Here is a 24077-nt window from a genome sequence, read left to right on the forward strand (position 1 = left end):
GGGAAGTGAGGTGGCTGTGTTCCTGTGTGAGTGCTGGTACCCAAGAAGTCCAAATCAGGGCATCGAGTGCACTGGAGTTTTATTAGAAGGGGACTGTGAGCCAAGTCCCATGGATGCTAGGAAGCAAACTCAGGTCCTCTTCAAGAGCAGTGTGTCCTGTTCACCATCTCTGCAGCTACTAGAAAACTGAAAGTTGTATGTGACCTTATTCCAGTTTGAACAGTACTGGTTTCAGATTTCAAGCGCTAAAAATACTTAATAACCTTGGAAATAGATTCTTCCCTTTCATGGTTATTCCAATAATAACAATTCTCTTGGGATGGAGAAGTGGCTCAGCAGTTAAAAGCACTGACTGCTCTTCCAGAGAGATCCAGAGTTCAAATCCCAGCAACAACATCATGCCTCAAGCCAACTGTAATGGGATCTGATGCCCTCTTCTGGTGTGTCTGAAGACAGCTACATGTACTCATATACATTAAATGAATAAATAAAACTTAAAAAAAATTCTCTGGAGCAGTGGCTCAGTAGTTGAGTGTTTACTGCTCTTGACCGAGGACCCAAGTTTCATTCCCACAGCCACGTCAGGCAGGCAGCTCATGTCTACCTGTAACTCTAGCTCCAGGGAATCGGGTGCTTTGGCCTCCAAGAGCACCCACACATATGTGCACATACCCACACAGACACACATAATTACAGTGCCTTTGGCAGTGCTTCTGTCAGTTAACTCAGATTTTTGGCCTGGTCAGCCTGTGGGTTTATTTTACAAGTTTTATGTTATCCTTTTAGCACTCTTGTTTAGCTAATATCTGTAATTCTTAAGACTGACTCCTAAAATGTAGCCCAGGATGGCCTAGAATTCACTGTGTAACTTAGACTCACCTAGAACTTATAATAGTCCTCCTGTCTCATCCTCCTAAGTACTAAGATCCCAATTATAAGCCCAACTTTCTAATTTTATTGTATTCCTGATAATTTTGCAAAAAGAAGTTGGTAGGTAATGAAAAGAAAAACAATTGGTAGTAGAGAGTTTCCTGTAAGGAGTATAATAGCAGCTGAGGACTGAACCCTGAGCCTTGTTCTCTGCTAGGTCTGACACACCCCACCCCCCAACCCCTTCGCAGTGAAGAACCTGTTCGCTTTTCTCTTATCTCTGTGTGGATCTGGAGCTGACCTGTGTTATCTTCAGTTTCAGCTCAGGCCCCAAACTCTGCCATCACAGCTCAGACTGGCGTTGGTGTAGCATCTACAGTCCACTTGAACCCTATGCAGCTGATGACAGTGGATGCCTCACATGCCCGTCATATTCAGGGGATCCAGCCAGCACCCATCAGCACGCAGGGAATCCAGCCAGCCCCCATTGGGACATCAGGGATCCAGCCAGCACCAATTGGCACCCAAGGAATCCACTCAGCAGCCCCAATCAACACTCAGGGGCTTCAGCCAGCAACAATGGGTAATCAGCAGCCACAGCCTGAAGGAAAAGCCTCAGGTAAATGTAACTCTTTGTTGGAAAAAGGTGTGGGGGGTAGGGGCTGTACAGATAGAGGAGCTAATCAAAAGCCAGCTACACAACCTGGAATCCGTCCTCAGCAGAGTGAGAAAACCACATGAGCACTGATGTTTTGTATGAACACACAAAGAGAAGTGGGTTTTAAAACACGTGGATGAAAGAAGTATGCCTGGGTTTTAATCTTGACCCGACACTGTCAGGCTTTGTAACCTCAGGTAATTCTTTTTAGTTTCACCTTTGTAAGATGAGTTGCTTAGACCTTACCTATAACTTCATGTTAAAAAGTAGTATGTGTGAGTCCCAAAAGACGGTGCACACCTTTAAACCCAGGACTTGGGAGGCAGAGGCAGGTAGATTTATTTCTGTGAGATCAAAGACAGCCTGGTCTACATAGTGAATTCCAGGACAGCCAGAGCTACATAGTGAGATCCTGTTTTGTTTTGTTTTGTTTTTTTTAAAAAAAAAAAAAACACTGAGAGATGGCTCCGCAGTTCAAGCATTGCTTGCTCTTCCAGAAACCCGGGCTTGTTACCCAGCCCCTGTGAGGCAACTAACAGCCCTCTGTAACTTCAGCTCCAGGGGATCCCACTCCAGCCTCTTAGCTTTGGTGGGCAGTGCACACACGGTTTATATACACACAAAACACCTACACAGGTAAAGTGAAGATAGGAAGAAATCTTAGAAATAGCATGTGTCAACGTCCTAATTCGCATTTGCACTCAGCCAGGAGCGCTCTATCAAAAGCTCAAGTTAAAAGAGCAAAATACCTTACAGTGTTCTCATTTAATTTTTCAGTTTCTTCAGAGTTGTATTTAAGCAACAAAACCTTAATGTTATCTTAACATTCATGACAAAATACTAGTAGAATCATCATAAAACATCATTGTGCTTAAAGTATTGGTTAGTTGGGTTTATCTTTTTTAATGTATTTTCAAAAAGATAAGAGTATAGTACTATATACCAGTCATAACAGTAGCTGTAGGACTAAAGCAGTCATACCTACAGGCTAAAGGTCCATACACATGAAAAAACAACACATGATGTTATCATCTGCATTGGTAGACTTGGTGACTTTTCCCAGTGTGCCCTGTAAGCAAATGAGCCTAGTGCTGTTTCTTATCTCTTGAGAATAGGGGTTTTCTAAGGATCAAACACGAGACTTCATATGCGAAGCTCCCTTACTTCTTGAATCGGGGCATTTGGGGCGTGAATACCTAATAGCAGGTGTCTCCATGGTGTCTGTGTCTCATGTGGCATTTAGATAAATGTTCTGCTTCTCTCTCCTGTCCTCACTTCTCTTTCAGCTGTGGTGTTGGCAGATGGAGCTACCATTGTAGCCAACCCTATTAGCAATCCATTCAGTGCTGCTCCAGCAGCAACCACAGTGGTCCAGACTCACAGTCAGAGTGCTAGCACCAGCACACCAGCCCAGGGCTCATCTCCCCGGCCAAGCATACTGCGGAAGAAACCTGCTACAGATGGGTGAGTAGGCTCAGATGTGTACTTGGCATAACAGTAGATTCTTACATCCAGTGCAGGAAAGAACCTAATTTCATCTCTTACACTTCTAAGTTTTCTCCAGGGTTGAGAGAGAAGGCACTGCAAGTCACAAGCATGTCTATTCTTATAGAGGGCCTTGGAGAACGCACCCATACGGCGTAGCCACAGTGACAGCCACAGTTCTGTGGGATCTGCTTCTCTCTTCTAGACACAGGCATGCATGTGGTGCACATGCATACAAGCAAGAAAAACACTCGCAGACATTAATTTTATTTTAAATAAAAAAGGTCTCCAAAACAATTAAAGTTAGTAAACTGCATCCTCCTCAGACTAGGACATTAAGACTCTTCGGGTCAGTAGATGACTATCCCAAACATATATTGTGTACTTTACACTTTAGGGGTTCTCTCTAGCTCTAGAGGTTCCAGTTTGCTTCTGTTGCTATGGCAAAGACCATAACTAAATCAGCTGGGAAGAAAGGATTCCCTTGGCTTACACATCACAGCCCGTCTCGAAGGAAGTCAGGGCAGGAACACAGGCTGGAGCCTGGCGGCAGGAACTGAAGCAGGCCGTGGAGAAGTGCGGCTCCTGCTTGCTCAGCCTGCTCTTACACAACCAAGAAAATGCAGACTTGCTTATAGGTGATTATTACACAAGGTTTTTACAACTGAGGTTTCCTCTTTGTAAGTGACTCCAACTTTTACCAAGTTCACAAAAACACCTCCCTCCCCCCCACCCCAAAATAAAAGCACAAAGTCTAATCCTGGAGCTGTTAATATAGCCTGTAATTAACTCTTTGGATGTATCTTGGGGTTCTCTCTAATGTGAACCTTTTATATTTTATCTCATCAAACATATTGTTGCTAAGGACAAGCACTTTTCAAGCATATTAAGATTCCTTTTTAGTGACAAGAGTATTGTGCGCTCTAGATGCCCTCCCGTGTAGGGGAAGCCTGTACTGCAGAATTCAGTGGGACGTGAGCACTCCTGTTTGCCACGACGGTGCCAGCAGCACTGGGAAAGTAAAGTTCAGAGCAGGCTTGAATGACTGCAGTGAGGGTCAGTGAGGGCTTTAAGCTCTAGTTGTTTGCACAGACCAGAGTTACTGGCTTTGGTTATTATGAATGCTTTGTAAAGATCTTTTTAAAAGCTCAGATCAGCCCATCCTGAGTAACCATAATAAAAACAAAAGACAGGTGGAGAGAGATGGCTCTTGCTGAACTTGCTCTTTACTTTGAGAAAATGGAATTGGTTAAGAGAATACCCTGCTGGGTGTGGTGGCACATGCTGCCTACAATGGCAGTCATGAGAACCCACGCATGCCACAGCATTCAGATTTTTACAAAGGATCAAGGGATCTTAGGGGGTCAGGTGGCGACAGCAGTAAGAGTGTGTGTGGGGGAACCATACATCAGTCTCAGTTAAACAAGAATAGTTTATTGAACAAACACCATAATACTGGATGTCCAGGTCCACAAGAAGGAGAAACCTAATTGTGGCACCAGTCTGTCCTCAGGGGCAGGCTTTTTGTAGGAAAAACCAGGCTTAAAAGTTCAAAGGCAAGCAGTGAAGTGGTAGAGCATTTTTGGCTAACTAGAGAAAGTATTATCAGCCAACCTTTAAGCTGATTGGTCCTGAGGGAGGTAAGAAGGATGGTGGACAGGTGGTAAACGGGGATTTCAGAAGATTAAGATAACAGGGTACAGGTGATTCAACCTAACTTTTTGCTTATTGTTAACATTTTTTAGTGTCAGCTATTGATAATTATTTCTGGAAAGTAAAGTCTAAGAATCTGAACTTAATTTCACCTTTTGAACAGAGCAGAGACCGAATACAAAATGGCTACAGTTATGTTAAAGTAGCAGGCCTCAAACATCTGCCACCCACAATATCTAGTGCTCCTCTGCCCTAATTTTTACTCCAGAGAACACTCATGTCTCCTTTCTGGTGTGCCCACTCCCCTCCTTTGTTGCCTGTAAAGAGTAGGGCTATACAAGGGCTCTTCCTCACTCGTAAATCATTTGTTTTTATTTCTGAGGGGAAGGTGCCCGGACAAGGGGCCTTTCAAGTCCTAGAAGTGTTCCAACTCTGAGCTGTATCCCAGCAATTGTGTGTGCTTGCATTGCTTTGTTTTTTTAAAAATCTGCTGATGGGAGTTGGGTAGTGGTGGCTCACACCTTTAATCCCAGCACTGTGACAGCCAAGGCGGGTGGATCTCTGAGCCTGAGGACAGCCAGGACTACACACTGAAACCTTATCTCAAAAACACAAAAGCAAACAAAAACTCCTCTTGAACCTGTGCTGACTCACTGCCTGCCTGGTCCCTTTTCACTCCATGTAAAGTAAATGAGGGCCATCTGTGTTTGCTAGCCACTTCTATGTGAACATTTTCATTGAGTAGAAAAGACCCACAGAGACAGCCTTCATATCAGCTGCATATCAGAACGAACAAAGCTGCTCCCCGCAAAGGGAGCAAACATTATTTCAAGTTTTGACCCAGTAAATAGAATCATACTCAATACTGTTTGTTTTTATGGGAATCTATTCTGTTTGGCCAGTTTTCTATAATGTGTGCACGGGTATTTATGACTTTCTTATTGCTGTCTAAAATACCATTGCAGTGCTGGGATTAGTTCACCACTAGAATTCTGTCTGACATTCATGAAGCCTTAGGTTCATTCCCTAGCAACACAAAAACAAATATTTAAAAAATATATATATATCATAAAAGTTCCATGGTTTGTCTAGGTGTCTAGATATGTGTCCTGGCCCATTTTCTGTTGCTCTAATTAAACCGTGACTAAAAGCAGCTTGGGAAAGAAAGGGTTTATTTTACCTCAGAGATTAGTCTATCGTCATGAGCGGTCTGAGCTGGGAACTCCCTGCAGGAAGTAGAGCTGGTGAGAAACTGCTTCTTACAGGCTTGTTACTCATGGCTTCCTCAGCCTGCCTCCTTGTACCACCCAGGACTACGTAGCCAGGGGTGGCACCACGCACTGTGAGCTGGCCCTTCCCAATCAAGAAAATGCCCTGAACGCTTGCCACCTACGGTGGAGCATTTTCAAAATTGGGATTCTCTCCCCACATTACTGTGTTTGGGTCACACTGACAGCCACAGAACAGGACAACTGGCCCCTTGGCAGCTTGACACAAGAAACAGGCAACCTTTCCTTTCTTGTTCATTCCCAAGATCTCCTAATAATGTAACACTGTGAAACCTAAAAACCTTTAAAGGGCCCACAGTCTTTAAACATTCACTTTGAAAGTTGTCTCTTTAAAGTATCTAAGTTTCTCAAATGTGGGCTCATAATAAGTATCTTCACGCTTTCTTACTCCTAGAGGGAAAAACCAAGGCACAGGTACAGTCAAATGAAAACAAACCAAAGTCCAACTGTCAGAGACTCTTACTACAAATTTGAGAACATGAGGTTCAACTCTGGCCACTTTGGGAACACAGCTTCTGTGTGCTGGCCCTGATGAAACTCTTTCCAAAGGATTTTCCCCAGAGTCTTACGTATCCCAGGCTGGCTTCAGACGAGCAAAGAATGACCTTGCACTTCTGCTTCCTGGTCAGGAGTGCTGGGAAGACAGGCATACACCACCATTTGATGTATGCGTGCTGGAGATTATCTATATCCCCAACTGTCCTATTCCCCCAGTTTCCTTGGTGCTCTTTTGTGTCCCTAACTTCAAAGTCCCTATGTAGCCAAGGACAGCCTTGAACCCTAGACCTGCTTTCACCTCCCATGTGCTAGGCATATGTCAGCATACTGAGCTGTTTGGTTAGCTCGTTGGATTAATTGAATATTGTGGTCTATGTATTAAATCTAGAACCTTGTGTATACTAGGCCAGGGCTATATCATTAGGCTGTCCCCAACCCTTGACCAACTATCTTCTACCATATTAGTTTGAAGTAAATTTTAGTCAGCACATTGCTTTATTTGTATGTATTTTGCAAGTGTCTTTTAGGATACTTATACTTAAAATTAGGGGAGGGGAAAACAACTTAGTAACATTATCCAGTTGTTCAAATTTCTACTGGCTTTAAGTATCAAAATTTTTATTTCATTTGTATGATTTTTTAAAATCAATGTCAGCTCTTGTTTATTTTGTTATTTGGGGTGTTTTGTTATTTTGTGTAATGGTTTTGGTTTTGTTGTTTTTTAGAATCAGTCTCTAGCTTCAGGTTGGCCTTGAACTAACCTCCTGCCTTAGTCCCCCAAGAGCTGGAGTTATAGATGTGTGCTGCCGCACCCATCTGTCTTATAGTTGACTTATCAGAGAAATCTGGTTTCTAATCCTCGCTGTGGGTGTTTCTTAGAGACTGTCACTGTTCCATAATAGCCACAAATTGCACTTTCACACTGGGCTCAATGGTTAAGAGCACTGACTGCTTTTCTAGAGGCCCCAGGTTCAATTCCTAGCACGGACCTATTGACTCACAGCCATCTGTAAATCCAGTTTCAGGGGATCTGATGCCCTCTTCTGGCCTCCCAGGGCACTAGACACAAATGTGGTTCACAGACACACGCAAACAAAACACTCATGCACAAAATAATAACACTAAGAACCTGTTCTCAAGTAAAGTTAAATTTACATGTAGAAAGATTAAGGATTATGTATACGTGATCTTTATTAGTTCAACTGAACACACGTAATCATGTTTTGTTTGTTTTGCCCCTATGCCTATCATGGAAGTTGTTACTTTTATCTAAAAGTTTGGCAAGGACCAGATAGATGGCTCAGCAGTTAAAGGCACAACTAATGATATTAGTTTTATCGTTGGAACAAATGCATATGGTAGAAGGACACACGCTCCATGGTACATATATGTGTATACACACACATAATATATTTTTTTAAACCACAATAGTATAAAAATAAAAGGTGTTTTAGATGCAATTTTTATATAGTTAGTACTTTTTTCAGGAAGAGTACTTCCTATGCAGATAATTAGTCTCTTCCCGGGAACAGGCTGATGGTTACCCTTTGTGAGATGGCAGTGGCTCAGTGACCAGGTACTGGAAAGGATAGACTCAGATTCTAGCCTTCTCACTCCTTTTATTTCTCACATCCACTCTGATCTGGCACTTGGTCCCACCACTGTTTTCAAACTAAATGTATTAAAGTCACTTCTGACATCCATACCACTGAAGCCCAGGATATATTCTCAGCCAGAGCCTTATGTGGCCTCTTTTATTTGTCTTATGTGAGCACACTGTAGTTGTCTCCAGACATACCAGAAGAGGGCATCAGATCCCATTACAGATGGTTCTGAGCCACCATGTGGTTGCTGGGAATTGAACTCAGGACCTCTGGAAGAGCAGTCAATGCTCTTAACCACTGAGCCATCTCTGCAGCTCCTTATGTGGCTTCTGTTGCACAACACAGGAGCTCTCTGATTCTTTCATGGTCAGGTTCTTTATGGGGCCTCCAAAAATTTGCTCTCATCTCTCTCAGCATAGAAGACATAATAATGATTCCGAAAACCTTAAAGTGGGTTTTAATAATTACAAACGAGAAAAGAGCCGTCACATGGTAGAAGTGACATGTTCGCTATGTGGGTGCCCTTTGGAGTTTATAGCAGGAAGTGAGTAGGGGAAAGGAACTTGATACATATTTTGGTGACACACATCTGTGACCTCATTTTCTTGGTTAAGACGGGAGGATCCAGAGTCCAGGGCCACCCTAAACCACCTAACAAGACTATCAAGAGGGAAAAAACTGAAAAAAAAACAAGGCAATTGAAACATAGTTGATGGGTGTGATGACCTGCATGTGTAATCCTGTTATTCAGAAGACAAAGCAGGAGGATCAAAGCAAATTTGGGGCTACCCTGGTCTACATAGTGATGCCCAGGCCTGCCAGGGTCACATATAGAGACCTTGTCATTGTACCGTTTAGTGGATGTGCTGGGCAAGTTCATTCTTGCGCTTTCAGAAGGTGTGTTTGGCAAATGTTTCTTGGACTGCTATTTTCTGGATTTTTCTCATTTCTTTCAGAATGGCAGTTCGGAAAACTCTCCTCCCTCCTCAGCCTCCTGAAGTGGCTAGTCCTCGAGTAGAAAGCTCTATGCGGAGTGCTTCTGGGTCACCTAGGCCTGCAGGGTAAGCTCATCTCTTATCATCACTCTTACTTTAAATCACACATCATTGTATAGCAAAGAGTTAAGTATGAGCAACTCTATATGGGTTTGGGGGTTTTGGTGCCTTTTTCTTTTTCTTTTTTTTCTTTTAATTATTTTATGTATATAAGTACACTATTGCTGTCTTCAGACACACCAGAAGAAGGTGCCAGATTCCATTGCAAATAGCTGTGAGCCACCATGTGGTTGCTGGGATTTGAACTCAGGACCTCTGGAAGAACAGTCAGTGCTCTTAACCACTGAGGCATTTCTCCAGCCCCCTTTGGTACCTCTTTATAATAACGTTTCTAGTTTCATGACCTGGATACTTCCTCAACCTCACCAGTTACCATTTTTAGTATTTATAAAGTGAACACACTCCAAATAGTTAACATCTACCCTAGAGCATTCTAAGTGTTTAAGTGAAATGTGTAAAGCACCTAACACAGAGCCTGCCTCATAATAAACACCCAGTTGTTTTTTTTCTTTTTCTTTTCTTTTTTTTTTTTTTAATTGCATCACTGACTGAGTTCTGATCCTCAGCAACCGTGTAAAAGCAGGCACTGGGTAATAGATAGGTGGATCCCTGAGGCTTCTAGCCACCAGTGAGCTTCAGGTTCTGTGGAAAAAAAACTGTATTATTTGTCTCAAAAAAAAAAAAAAAAAAAAAAGAATTTCAATTGCTCACTAGCTAAATGCTGATGTTGCTCTTGCAAAAAACCTGAGTTTGAGTCTCGGCCCCCATTTAAGGTCACTTGCAACCTCCTATAACTTCAGGAGGCTCCAAGTAGCAGTTCCACTCAGATGCATACACTCCCACAGAGAAAAAGCAAATCCAAAACAAAGTATGGCTGAGTTTCCTGGGGCACACCTTTAATCCCAGCACATGGCAGGCAGGTGGATGAGTTGAAAGCCATATATAAAAAGTCTCAGACCAGCCAAGACTAACTACACAGTGTCGCCCAAAAAAAATTTTTTTTTTAAACCTGAAAGTTGGGATCAGGATGGTGCTGGAGGGATTTTTTAACATGTAAGAGCATTTGCTGTTCTTGAAAAGGACCTAGGTTTAGTTCCCAGCATCCACATGGTGGTTCATGTCCATCTGTAACCAGGTTCAGAGGATCCAGTGCCTTCCTCCCGCCTCTTTGGATACTCACCAGCCAATCAATATGGTACATTCACATATATGCTGGCAAATATTTATACACAAAAAAATAAAGTTTTTCTTAAGATTTATTTATTAAATTTTATTTATAAGAATGCTCTATCTGCATGTATGCCTGCCTGTATGCCAGAAGAGGGCATCAGATTCCTGTATAGGTTGTGAGCCACCATGTGGTTACTGGGAATTGAGCTCAGGACCTCTGGAAGGGTATACAGTGCTCTTAACTGCTCGGCCATCCCTCCAGCCCCAAGGAAAATATTTGTTAAGTAAAAAGATAAGAGATGGCAAGTGATCAGAAAGGACACCTGATGTCAGCCTCTGTCCTCCACATGCTCATGTGCTCATACTGTCACATACATGTATGTGTACCCTAAGCATAGACCACACAAAAGATGGCATCATAAGCCACACACACCTCTAATCTCACACTCACAGTGTGACAGGAGACTCCCCACCTTAACATAATTCTAAAAGCAATAATTGAATTTTGGGACAAAATAATCAGACAAAAGAAAAATAGTTAAAATATTAAAGAAAATCAGGTACAGTTCCAGACTTAGTTGAGACCATGAGTTTTAGACCAGTATGGACAGCCTAGTCACACTGTATTATTTATTATTAGACCAGCATGGACAGTGTAGTCACACTGTATTATTATTAGACCAGCATGGACAGTGTAGTCACACTGTATTATTATTAGACCAGCATGGACAGTATAGTCACACTGTATTATTATTAGACCAGCATGGACAGTGTAGTCACACTGTATTATTATTAGACCACCATGGACAGTGTAGTCACACTGTATTATTATTAGACCAGCATGGACAGTGTAGTCACACTGTGTTATTACTAGACCAGCATGGACAGTGTAGTCACACTGTATTATTTATTATTAGACCAATATAGACAGTCTAGTCACACTGTATTATTTATTGTTAGACCAGTATAGACAGTGTAGTCACACTGTATTATTTATTATTAGACCAGCATGGACCGTATAGTCACACTGTATTGTTTATTATTAGACCAGCATGGACAGTGTAGTCACACTGTATTATTTATTATTAGACCAGCATGGACAGTGTAGTCACACTGTATTATTTATTATTAGACCAGCATGGATAGTGTAGTCACACTGTGTTATTACTAGACCAGCATGGACAGTGTAGTCACACTGTATTATTTATTATTAGACCAATATAGACAGTCTAGTCACACTGTATTATTTATTGTTAGACCAGTATAGACAGTGTAGTCACACTGTATTATTTATTATTAGACCAGCATGGACCGTATAGTCACACTGTATTGTTTATTATTAGACCAGCATGGACAGTGTAGTCACACTGTATTATTTATTATTAGACCAGCATGGACAGTGTAGTCACACTGTATTATTTATTATTAGACCAGCATGGATAGTGTAGTCACACTGTATTATTATTAGACCAGCATGGACAGTGTAGTCACACTGTATTGTTATTAGACCAGCATGGACAGCCTAGTCACACTGTATTATTTTAGGGTAGGATTTATTTTTCCTCTTGTACTGATGGTAAAGCTTTATAGTTGAGTGCTTTCCTGTTATAAATGAAGGCCTGACTTTGACCCCCAAATCTCTCAAAAGTTAAGTTAATAAAACCCTAAAAAATAAAAGCAGGGTCAGGGAGGAGTCTCTCTGAGTAAAGGTACTTGCCGTCACAGCCGATGGCCCACATTGTTGCAGGTTGTCTTCTGATGCCACATGTGCACCATGACACACGGTGTGCCATCTCCCATAATAATAAATGAAGTTTAAAAAAAAATATAGGTTCTGGAGAGATGGCTCAGGGGCTAGGAATACTTGCAACTCTGCCAGAAGTCTGTTTGCGTTTGACACTTTTTGGCACACAAACACATGCACAAATAAAAAATAAAAATTTTTTAAGTTAAAAGTAAAAGCAAATTAATTGAAATTTCAAGATGAAAAGTTGGGGGTAATGATTTTTTATTTATGTCTCTGTATGTATGTATTTAAAGTATAAAGCCAAAATCATTATCTGGTTCCTCACCCACTTGCCAGTCCCATCCTACAGTGATGCTAATTAATAGCTTCTAATGAGTGATTTTTCTGTCCATGCATATAAATAAATTGGTTTTAAGTTGGGGTCTTGATATGTCTCCCAAGCTGGTCTCCAATGGATGGCTTTAAATGATCTCCCTACCTTAGCCTCCCAAGGAGCTGGGCTACACACATCTACTACCTCTTGCAGACATTTCATAGGTTTTTAAAACCAAAGTTATCTCATTAGACTGTTGGGTATTTACTCTAATAATAACATGCCATGTTTCTGAATTCAGATATGCTACTTAAACCTCATTTAGTAATAAACGCCTTGTTTATGACTTTTATAAAGCATGGTCTACTAGCTAAAATAGATGTGCTTACTTTCCCTCAGCCTTATCTCTATTGCCTATGAAAGATATGAGGACCCTACCTCTCCCTAACACCCTAAAAGCAGCAGTTAAAATGGAGACAAGGTGGTAGAATGAGTAGACTTACAGAATGGTTTACAGAAAGGTTTCTGGAGCACAGAATTTAACAAGTAAATAATAATACCTATATGCTCCCTGGTTTTGAATGTATCGGGAAGAAGAAAAGGTAGGGCCAAGATCGGAGGGGATTCTAACAGTTGTCATTGTGTGCCTTTGTCCGGATTATAAACATGTCTAGGTCAGAAGAGAGGATTTTGTCCCCTAGAACTGCAACTACAGACAGATAGAAGCTATCTTGTGGGTGCTGAAAACAACCCAGATCCTCTCTAAAAGCAAAGTACTCTTTTACCACTAAGCCATCTCTCCAGCCCCTTTTTCCTTTTTTTTAAAAACACATCTTTCAGGGCTGGAGAGATGGCTCAGTGGTTAAGAGCACTGACTGCTCTCTCCCAGAGGTCCTGAGTTCAATTCCCAGCAGCCACATGGTGACTCACAACCATCTGTAATGAGATCTGATGCCCTCTTCTGGTGTGTCTGAAGACAGATACAGTGAACTCAATACCAAATATAATAAATCTTTTTTAAAAAACACATTTTTCATTGTCTAAGTATATATACATATTTTTTAAGTAATGTGGCTATTAGGCTTTTGTTGCTGTTGGAGTTTTGTGGGTAGTTGTGCGTGTGTGTGTTTGTGTGTGTGTACGGTTGGTTCTTTCCCTTTGTTTTATGACAGGATTAGGGATTAAACCTATGGTCTCAAACAGCACAAGCCCAGACTCAGCTATAGCCCTAGACATAGTTTTAAAGTCCTGAAAGTCTGTCTAGTTCTCAGAAGTGACGTGCCCTGAAGAGCAGACAGAGAGGTCTGTGTGACATCTGTCTTGTACTAAGCATGGTGTGGAAGTTGTGGAAGTGAAGCCCCATAGAGGCATGCAGAATGGGTTCTTGGTTGGTTTTGGTTTTTACTGGTTTGATTTGGATTGGTTTTTGTTTTGGTTTTGGGGTTGTTGTTGTGTTGTGTTGTGTTTTGCAATCATCAGTCTGGTTCTGTGAGGTTTGCCAAGAAGAGAGCAGTTTAGATGATGGAAAAACAGCTGGAGAAGCAGGCTGCCCACACTCACACACTGAAGCAAAGGGAACGTCTGTAAGTGGATGGCTTAGGGATACATAAATATGTGAAAGAGATGATAAAGATGACTACATTCTGAGGACACGGAAATGAATGGCACACCTGGGACAGGTGCTTGGCAACAAGCCTAACAACCTGACCCTCATCTAGAATTCACATGATTGAAAGAAAAGAAAAGCAACACACACATACACACACACAAAATAAGCAAGTACATTATAACTAAAATATTTCATTAAACAAAAATATTTAATAATTTTCTAATCACTACAAACACCCACAGAAGAACAATTAAATTTGTAACAGAACACTCAGGGCTGGTAGGCTGGCTCAGTTGGTAAAGCACTTGCTTTCATTTCAAGTCCCAAATCCATGTTTTCAAAAACCTGGGTGCTGTAATGCCAGCCAGCGTACCTAATAGGTAGCTCCAAGCCAGTGAGAGACCCTGCCTCACAGGACAGTGACACTCAAGACTGTCCTCTGGCTTACACACACACACACACACACACACACACACACACACACACACACACAGACACACTACCATACCCTATTTTATTCCTGCCTTGTTTCTGTTTTCTGTATTGAGGTTTGGTTTGTTTGTTTTTGAAATCCACTCTTGTTTGGAGACCAAGGGTTGGTTATTTATTTATATATATGAATAAACCAAACAAGCTCTCCTCCCCAGGTTGAGTTCAGTCAGTATTTTATTGTACAGGTGCAGATGAGGTCACTTACTCTAGCCAGTTTTCTTCCCCTTGTACTTCTCACTTTATTTGGGCAAAGGCGTGTGGTGCACGTGTCACGGCATGTATGTGGAGGTCACAGCTCATGGCTTCCACCATGTGGGACTGAGAGATAAATTTCAGATCATCAGACACCCCAGCATCATACCAGACCAACATCCGATTGTGTTTTACCAGTTTCATGGTGGCATTATGTGCTTTCCCAAGTGTTAAGATTACAGAATTCTTTATGTATTCTGACAATGACTTACTTGTCAGATATCCTTCCATTTTTAAAAAAAAAAACCTCCTGAGCCAATTATTGAGCCTGTTTGACAGTAGTTACCAGTATTAGTCTTATGCCTAATATTAAATACACAAACATCTTCACAAACTAAAACTCTATATTCATTACATGCTAATTCCTCCTCTTTTCTGGCTGTAATCCTTGACAGCCATTTCTATGAATTACTAATACAAATTTTGACTACTTAGAAAATTATATAATCAGAATTATATAGTGTTTGGTTTTTTTAATTTTTTTGAGATTATGATATAACATTCCCTTTCTTTGTGTGTGTGTGTGTGTGTGTGTGTGTGTGTGTGTGTGTGTGTGTGTGTGTGTGTGTATGTGTGTGTGTGTTCCTAGATATATAAATATATATATCCTGATTGGTCTATATAATTTTACTTGTATATTTTTCAGGGCTCACTGTTTTATATTGGTTAACTAGTTGGTGTGCTCTTCCATGGGAAAGACATTCTCCTGCTTTGAGCATCCCTTAGTTGCCTGTAGTTCTCCTTCTAGAGTTGAGGCCTCATGAACTATCCTTCCACATTAGTTTGTCTATTAGTGTTCTCTTTAATCAGGGCATATTTAGGGAGCCATGTTGGTGAGACTTTATGGTGAATGGAGCTTCTCTAACATTTTTGGGAGATATAATCTCACAGTAAACTTTGTGTGTCTCTGGCTCTTACAGTTTCTCTCACCTCTTCTGTAATGATTCCTGAGCCTGAATGCAAGAGTTGTGATGTAGGTGTATCATTTGGAACTACAACTCTACATTTGATCATTTTCCTATAATGGTCTCCATGTATTGGGGAAAAAAAAAAAAACAAAACAAAACAAAAAAAACTCTCCTTGATTTGGATGCAGGTTAAGAACTACATTTATCTTTGGGTAGAAGGATAAATATTTAAAATATAGTTAGGGATTATGCAAAAAATTGAATTCAGGTTCGCTGAAAAAGCAGCTATTCCCCAAATATGACCTCTTTTTTGTAATTGAATTTTACTTACATGTAATGTCCCCAAGGTTAATCTTGTTAAATAGTATTTTTTTGACCTGTCATAACCTTATTTACAAAGCAAAATCTAGGGATCTGAATTTGGATCCTCAAACTTGTACAGCCAGTTCTTTATACACTGAGCCATCTTCCTGCCTTCTTCCTTTCTTGCTTTTAAAGTAGGGTTTCATTATGCAGTTCCAGCCAACCTTGAACTCACGGTCTTCCCAGCCTCAGTTTCTCTGATACTATGATTACAGGCCAGAGCAGCAGTGCCCAGTGCCTTGGACTTTGTTTATCTGCAACTACTAATTGATCCCAGGACCTTGAACACTCTGTCTTCTTTTGTATCTTTTTGGAACTTTGCCACCTCTTTATAAAACCATATAAGAAACTTATGAGGGCTTGAGAGAGAGCCCAGTGGTCAAAAGCACTTAATGCTTTTAAACAACCCAAGATCAGTTCCTAGTACCCAGGTTAGGTGGCTCACAACTGTCTAATGCCAGTTCTGAGGGATCTAGTGCCCTCTTCCAGCCTCTGCAGACACTGGCACACATGTGCATAGACATACAGGCACACACTTAAATGAATAACAATAAATCATTTAAAAATATCGATTACCCATGAAATGTCAGTATAATTGTACCTTAACGGTAAAAACTCCCTTTTTGATTGCACAGTACTAGGGAGACAGATGCAGCAGCGTCTCTACTTTGGAAGCCAGGCACAAGTACATAGCGAGATCCTGTCTCAAAGAAATAAAAGCTGCAACAACATACATATTAAAAATTTATAGTCCAGGTTCAGTGACATGACTGCAGGAATTTCTTTTTGGATGTTTAATTAAGTTGAATTGTTGCATATAAAACTTGGCAGGATGGGAAATTTTTTTAAATTTCTTTATTTGTTTTTGTTGTATAGGGATTGAACCTAGGCCTTGTAACATGCTAGACAAGCACTTTAGCTCTCAGCTGTATTCCTAGCTTTATAACACAGGCTGGAGTACAGCTCAGTGCTACAACGTACGCCTAGCATTCCTAAGGCCCTGTATTCAGTCAATGGCATAAGCAAATAAAGAGTTGATTTTCTTTCAAAGTGAACTTGAAGATGAACATGTAAGATTAAAGAATAGACTATTCATTGTGTATATTCTTGAACAAGAATTGAACAGCCCTCCTTGGAGATGTTTCACAGTACAGCAGTTTCATCTTAATTGCTACATAATGCTCTCTTTTTGTGTTTCAGTGCCAAACCTAAATCCGAAGTGCACGTGTCCATAGCCACTCCAGTCACAGTGTCCTTGGAGACCATATCCAATCAAAATGCCGAGCAGCCTACTGTTGCTGTCCCTCCAACTGCCCAGCAACCTCCACCAACCATTCCCAGCATGATCACGGCCGCCAGCCCTCCATCCCAGCCAGCCATTGCTCTGTCTACCATTCCCGGAGCTGTGCCCATTACTCCACCCGTCACCACCATAGCTGCTGCACCAACACCATCAGCCCCTGTGGGCGGCACTCCTTCCACCGTCCTGGGGCCTCCTGTTCCTGAGATCAAAGTGAAAGAAGAAGTGGAGCCAGTGGACATCAGCAGGCCTGTCTCCAGTAAGTTCATCCCCAGGTCGTAGTGGCCCTCCCTTTCTAGTTCTCTCTGACTATCAGCCCGGAAATCCACCTCCGCTGCCGAGGTGCTCCGGACCTATCAGGTATGTGTGCCACACCTGCCTTCTCTTCATTTCTAAGAAATAGAAGTCTACTTTTAAAAAATACTTCTTTGTCTTACTCATTTCTGCATCTGTGTATGTGGGTATACCCGTACCATGGCACGCTTAGTAATGGCAAAGAAAACTCATGGGGGACCCAGGAACCGAACTCAGGTCTTCAGGCGTGGCTGCAGCCATTGACCCGTCTCATAGATGACTTGAAAATCAAAGGCATTTTAATGCCTCTTGTACTTTTAATTCCTGGCTATAATCATAAATTTCACCATGCTTCTCTTTCATATAGCTTCCTTGTTCTGATTAAGCAAGTTATTTTATTACACAATATACAGCCAAACCTGATAGAAAGTATATTATACATTAACAATACTTAGCTAGAATTGCTTTTAAAAGTACTGTTTTAAAATACTCTGTTCGTACAAAACATGATTAGTAAAGTCTTAAAACTGTTCCCATCCCTTCCCTCTTCCTAGCTTAAAGTTTCCAGTTGTGAAAGTCTGGTCCCTTTTTTATTCTAAGTGGATGGATGTTTTGGCTGCACGTATGTCTGTGCACTGCATCTGTGCCTGGTGCCCTCAGAGGCCAGGAAAGGGCATCGATCGTCTGGGACTGTTGTAAGCTGCCATGTTGGTGCTAGAAATTGAATCCCAGGTCCTCTGAAAGAAAGCCAGTGCTCTTACCCACAGAGCCACCTCTCCACCCTTTAAAGCTTTCCTAGTTTGGGGTGTGTGTATATATGTGTGTGGTTTGTTTTTTAATCATTTACTCTGGGATCCTGTGTTTTCTGACTTAAAGTAACTTCAGAAGATGTGTAACATTAAAAATAGAAACTTTGTTAAAGGCGGGCAGAGTGCTGCTTGCCTTTAATGCCTGCACTGGGGAGGCAGAGGCAGGGAGGTCTCTGAGTTCAAGGCCAGCTTGGCCTACAAAATGAGTCCAGGGCTACACCGAGAAACCCTGTTTCAAAAACAAAAAGAGACTCTGGTGTGAAGTGAATGCTGTGGTAGCCTGGGTGTGGAAAACGCCTCTTATCACATTCTCTGCAGTAATACCGGTGCTTGTGCTGTCTATAATAGTTTCTCAGACTTGCTGCTTAGCCAAGCAACCTCACACTCATGACTCAGAAGCTAAAGCAGGAGGATTGCCATGAGTTTACGGCTCACCTATCATATCAGTAAGTTCCAGACTACCCTGGGTTACAGAGTAAAACATCATCTCATAAATAAGAAAGGGGGGTGCCTCAGTACACCAATTATAGATGTTCTGGCTAACCCTAAGAGAAAATAAAATGGTCTCAATTCTGTCACCTGACTGTTGACACGCTTGCATAGTTCCTGCCACAGTCCTGCATCAACCTGTTAGATTCTGGGAATTATTCTCAAACCAATAGTGCAACTTGATAAAATAAACATCTCCACGCTGTCCTCTAGCTTCCGTGCTGGTGAATAGGACAGAGTGTAAAAACACAAGATAAATACTAGACTTTGTTCAGAGGCATTCTGAGTGCTCTGGAAAAACAAAACAGCATCCAGAAGTCAATGTGTGGGTCATCACTGGGACCAAATTCCCTCCCAAGACAAACAGTTTGAAGGGGGTTTGCTCTGGCTTCTGGTCTCAGATGGTTCATCCGTAATAGGAGGGAGCGTATGCACAGCTTGTGCCATGGCAGTCCGGAGACAAATGCCTGCCTTAATGAGATTTGTCCTTTCCCTCCTTCCTTTCCCCATCCTGGCCCACCAGCTGATGGGACAGTGCCATCCATATCCAGGCAAATCTTACCTCTTAGCCCTCTCTGCTTCCTGGCTTCTGTATCACCATACTTGTGACCTATATATAATGTAGAAACAGTGGGGCTTGCTATACAATTGTGAGTCAAAATAAAGCCCATGGGGTGAAAGTGTGACTTAGGGGTAAAGCATTTTGCTTAGTGTGCACAAGGCCCTGGATTCTGAACCTACACAACCAATAATAATAACAGTAACAGTAATAACACCTGCCCCCTTAGGTGTTTTGTCATAGCAGTGAAACTAACACAGGAAGTTAGAAAGGATGTTAGGAGCCTCACTGTGGGGCTGGTAAGATGACTCAGCTGGTAGCGTGCTTTCTGCCTGTCCTCATGACCTAAATTTAATCTCCCAGACCCACCAGTAGGTAGTAAGAGAAAACTGTGCCCTAGCACATGCATGCACACAGAAATAAGTAAGGGAAGAGGAAGCCTCGTTCTGGAGGTGACCCTTGAATCATGTGAAAGAGCTAACGTGCTGGCCCCGATGAATCCTGGTGAAAGGGCACTCCAGGCATAGAAAGCAATAACAGCCTGGGATGTACCAGATATGCTTAAAATCCGGGAAGAAATGGGGAGTGGGAGCCAAGTGGGTCGTGACTGGTGAATCTCAGACTCTATGACTGGCTCTGCAGTTCATAACCCCCACCTTCATGTCTCACATGTTGCAGTCACATACATGCATCACCCTAACCATAAGTTCCCTTCTCCTTGCAGTGTAGCCCAGGCTAGCCTCAAATTCACCATCCTCCAGCCTCAGAGTTCCATGTCTGAGGTAAGAGTCACATTCCACAATAGCTAGCATTATGTGGTTTTTACATTTTTACTTTTGAGATGGTCACATTGTGACTCAAGCTGGCCTTAAACTCACTGTTTAAGGATGATCTTGAGTTTCCTGATCCCTTACCACACATCCCCCAAGTGCTAGGATTCCTGCTTACCAATCGGCACCTGTTCTGTTTTGTTGTTTTGTTTATGCCCTTCGGGGGAATTCAGCCTTGGGCTTCTTTCACGGTAGACAAGGACCCTATAGACTGAGTAATGTCTCCAGCCCTTAGACTGTTTTGTTTTCAGGCAAGTCTTGTTGTGTGACTCCAGCTGGTTTTAAACCATCTGCCGGCCCAGGCCAAGCAAGGCTTTGGAGAAGTTTGTCATAAAGGGTACTGCTGTTCTCTCACACAAGACACAGGAGAATGCCACCCATCGGAGGCCAGATACAGCCCTCTGTTCTCCCGCAGACTAATGCCATATAGCAGGGTGTTTATAGACCCCCAAAACAAAATTACATCTGTGGGGTGGCGGGTTGCAAAGTCTCAGTTTGATTCATTAAAGCTAATTGTTTTATGTTGTAAAGCATTGGACCTGAGAAGCTGCAGGTGCAGCTGAAGGAGAAGGTTGTACTCAGTAGGTTTCACTGAGCGTGGCCTGGGGAATAGCTGGGTGAAGTACAGGCGTTCGACTTAGGAAAGAGCCAAAGCACTGACTCTTTACACAGATACATAAATTTAACATAGTCAGCTAGTAAGCCAGAGACTGTTGGCCTCTTTCTCAGCAGTTAATAGATGCAGGCCTTTTACAAAGTTGTAAAGCTCTTTTTTTTTTAAATATTTACATTATCTTCAAGGACTAAGTATTATTTGGATGCATAGATGAACATAACTCATTAAAGAAATCAGATAATTTTTTCAGTCCTATTATTTCTAGATATAGTAGACTAATAAAATCCTTTATGTCAGAATACAGTCCTGGGGAAATGCTGTGGCTAGCCCTATAAGAAGCATTATGGCTGATATTACCATGAGTCCAGAGGAGGACAGGCCACCATAAACTCTGTCTCCAAATGTCCAATATTGAATTCTTCAGGCTTAGGCCTGTTACCTTCCAGGTTTGCAACAGGCTGAAGAGCTGGTCACCTGTCTTCTCTGGGAAGTGCCCCGAGCAGCTGCTCTGAGTGACCCTTGTAGGCCAGGACTCTTAGCACCACAGGCACTGTTGCTTTCTTCCCGTGGGTGTAGTGGGTCCACACCTGCAGCTTAGTGTTTAAATGAGTGTCCACACTGCTGGCTGACCCTCCAGCAGAGCCTTGTCTTAGATTATTTAAAACTGTCTTGAGGGCTCCTTACACAATCAGGTATTGACTTCCTGGCTCTGGAATTAGTTTTGCTAAGAGAAGAGGAGAATTGGGAGCCAGGGTAAAGGTCATGGCATGTTGAGCCAGCAGAGATACCATATTAAGTGATAGGCGTGTGTGCCAGGTTCTCTGTTCACAACACCCTCATATGTCAGGTCAGGACCCAGTGAGTGCAGAGTAATTGCTGTGTGCCTCTTTTTTGTTGAGACATCAAGGATGTGGGTACAGAGCACTGAGATTCTCCACTGGACAAGAGAATCCATCGCTTGTCATGTAAGACTCATCCTCCCTATAGATAAGGAGGTGTCCTGGTCTGACCTGCACAGCCAGAGAGAAGAACAGCAGACTCTATCCTGTAAGGGCTAGCCTGCAATTTACTCTGATGGGGTCAGTGTCCTGTCCAAGGGGAACAGGATTACTTGGGCCTGGGGAGGACTAGCTCTAAAGTGTATTATAAATTTAACCCAGTTTACTCAACTGTTGAATCTCCATGACCATTTTTAATAGAACTGATTTTGAATATTACATTAAAAAAAACTTCAGGTTTGCTTTTAAGGTTGTTTTGAGTTGCCTGCTTTAGGCCTGACTTCAACAATATATGTAAAAGATGCCTTAATCGTCTTTGTTTCTCAATAGTTTACAATAAATTAATAAATCTCACAAGATTAGGGCTTTATAAGCTAGGATAACTTATCTCTACTAAGATTTTGAACCTTGGAACTGGAGAGATGTCTTACCAGTTAAGAGCACTGACTGCTCTTCCAGAGGTCCTGAGTTCAATTCCCAGCAACCACATGGTGCTCACAACCATCTGTAATGGGATCCAGTGCCTTCTTCTGGTGTGTCTGAAGACAGATACAGTGTACTCAACATAAAATAAATAAATCTTTTTTAAAAATGTTTTGAACCTTAAAATTTGCAATTATTGAATTGAAAACTCTTAATACCAAAGTAATATTTATTTTTTAATGGTTTATTTTTTTAATTTTATGTGCATTGCTGTTTTGCCTACTTGTGTGGGGGGATGGGTTGGAACCTCTGTGTCAGGTTAACTCTCTGGAGCTAGATATATACATATAGTTGTGAGCTGCCATGTAGGTGCTGGGAATTGAACCTGGATCCTCTGGAAGATGCTCTTAACCATTGAGCCATCTCTCCAGCCCCCAAACTAAACTTTAAAATATAAAAACAGACTATTGAAAAATTGGGAACCTCAGTTTCCTGAGTCTGTGTAGTGTACCTTTACAAAATCAAGTTTTGTAAAATCCATTTATAAGAAGATATGTGGAGCAAAACAGTGTGTAAATGGTCTTCTTAGGACTCAGCATCTGCTAAAGCATTACAAGGCTAGCAAAGACATAATGACTAGATACGCATCTTTATATCAGTCAGCATGAGTTACAACTGTTACAGCCTTAGGAAATGGTAATGAGTATTTATATTAAAGCTTCATCCTCCATGGCCCTGTGTGATATATATTCAGACTTCTTGTGACTTGGCCGCAAGGTTTTATGGTTTCATTTTTATTTTTACTTACATAATTTATTGTACCTAAAGTAATTTAACCCATAAATAAATTTGTACAGTATATTCTGCTTATGTTTACTCCCCCAGGTCTCTCCGCCTTCCCTCTCACCCAAATTTACATCCTTGTCTCATAAACAAATGAGCAGCTAAAAAAGAAGAAAGAAAATAATAATAAAATAGGACTTTAAAAAAAAATAAACAAGCAAAGTTGAATAGGGCAAAACAAAGAAACAAGAAAAGCCAAAGAAAAAGAATAAGAAATGTGTATAGATACAAACACAAAAGTCTCATAAAAACAAAATTAGAAACCACAGTGTATGAACAAAAGACCTGTTGGGGGTTGGTGCGAAATTACTGTTGAGTTAGTTTTGTGTTAGTCATCTACTGCTGGGCCTTGTTCTTAAAAATGGCTTATATGCCCAGTGAGAATATGTTGGAGAAAACTAATTTTTTTTCTTTGCAGAAGTCACTAGCTTCTGGGTTGGGGATGGGGGCTTGAGCTTAGACATGGGCATGCTGCCTTGGTCTCTGAGGCCCCTTGGGCATCTGTCCTGTTGTGCTGAGAAGGTATTTACATGATGGAGACATCCCATTTCTAAGGCCTCTTACTCTCCCATCTCTACAGGAGGAAGCTTTTCTGATGATAAAGACATCAGAAAAGGTGTGAGAATAGCAGAACACCTTTAGGAGTTATTTTATGGCTGCATTGCCTTTACCCAGTGTCAATCATAGCTTTCCCATAGCTGCATAGGTGGACACACACTCCTTAGCTTCCACCCTCCTTCTTCGCCTGTAGTTTCTACGGAAAATCTTGAGACCTTATATGGTTAAAGCCTAATCAAATATAAGCTGGGAGTTGAGGGACAGACTACTCAAGTTAGGGGCCAGACCTTGCCTGTCTTCCTGCTTTCCTAAAGGAATATTAACATTCAGCAGGCCCAGCTGGAGTTACAAAGATGGAAGTTGGTTCTGCCTCAAACAATTATCAGCCTGCA

At 41.7% G+C, this 24077-nt stretch overlaps 1 protein-coding gene across 1 annotated transcript in view; it reads left to right on the forward strand.

Moving 5' to 3' along the window:
• Positions 1-24077, forward strand: part of SAP130 (Sin3A associated protein 130) — a 69574-nt gene that overhangs the window by 32857 nt on the left and 12640 nt on the right. The window contains exons 13-16 of the mRNA XM_080920329.1: positions 1187-1489; positions 2815-2992; positions 9014-9118; positions 17167-17525. Of these exons, the coding sequence (XP_080776455.1) occupies positions 1187-1489; positions 2815-2992; positions 9014-9118; positions 17167-17525 (945 nt within the window). The remainder of the gene's footprint in view (positions 1-1186; positions 1490-2814; positions 2993-9013; positions 9119-17166; positions 17526-24077) is intronic.

The sequence above is a fragment of the Micromys minutus genome (assembly GCF_963924665.1).
Source record: "Micromys minutus genome assembly, chromosome: 8".
Classification (NCBI taxonomy): Eukaryota; Metazoa; Chordata; class Mammalia; order Rodentia; family Muridae; genus Micromys; species Micromys minutus.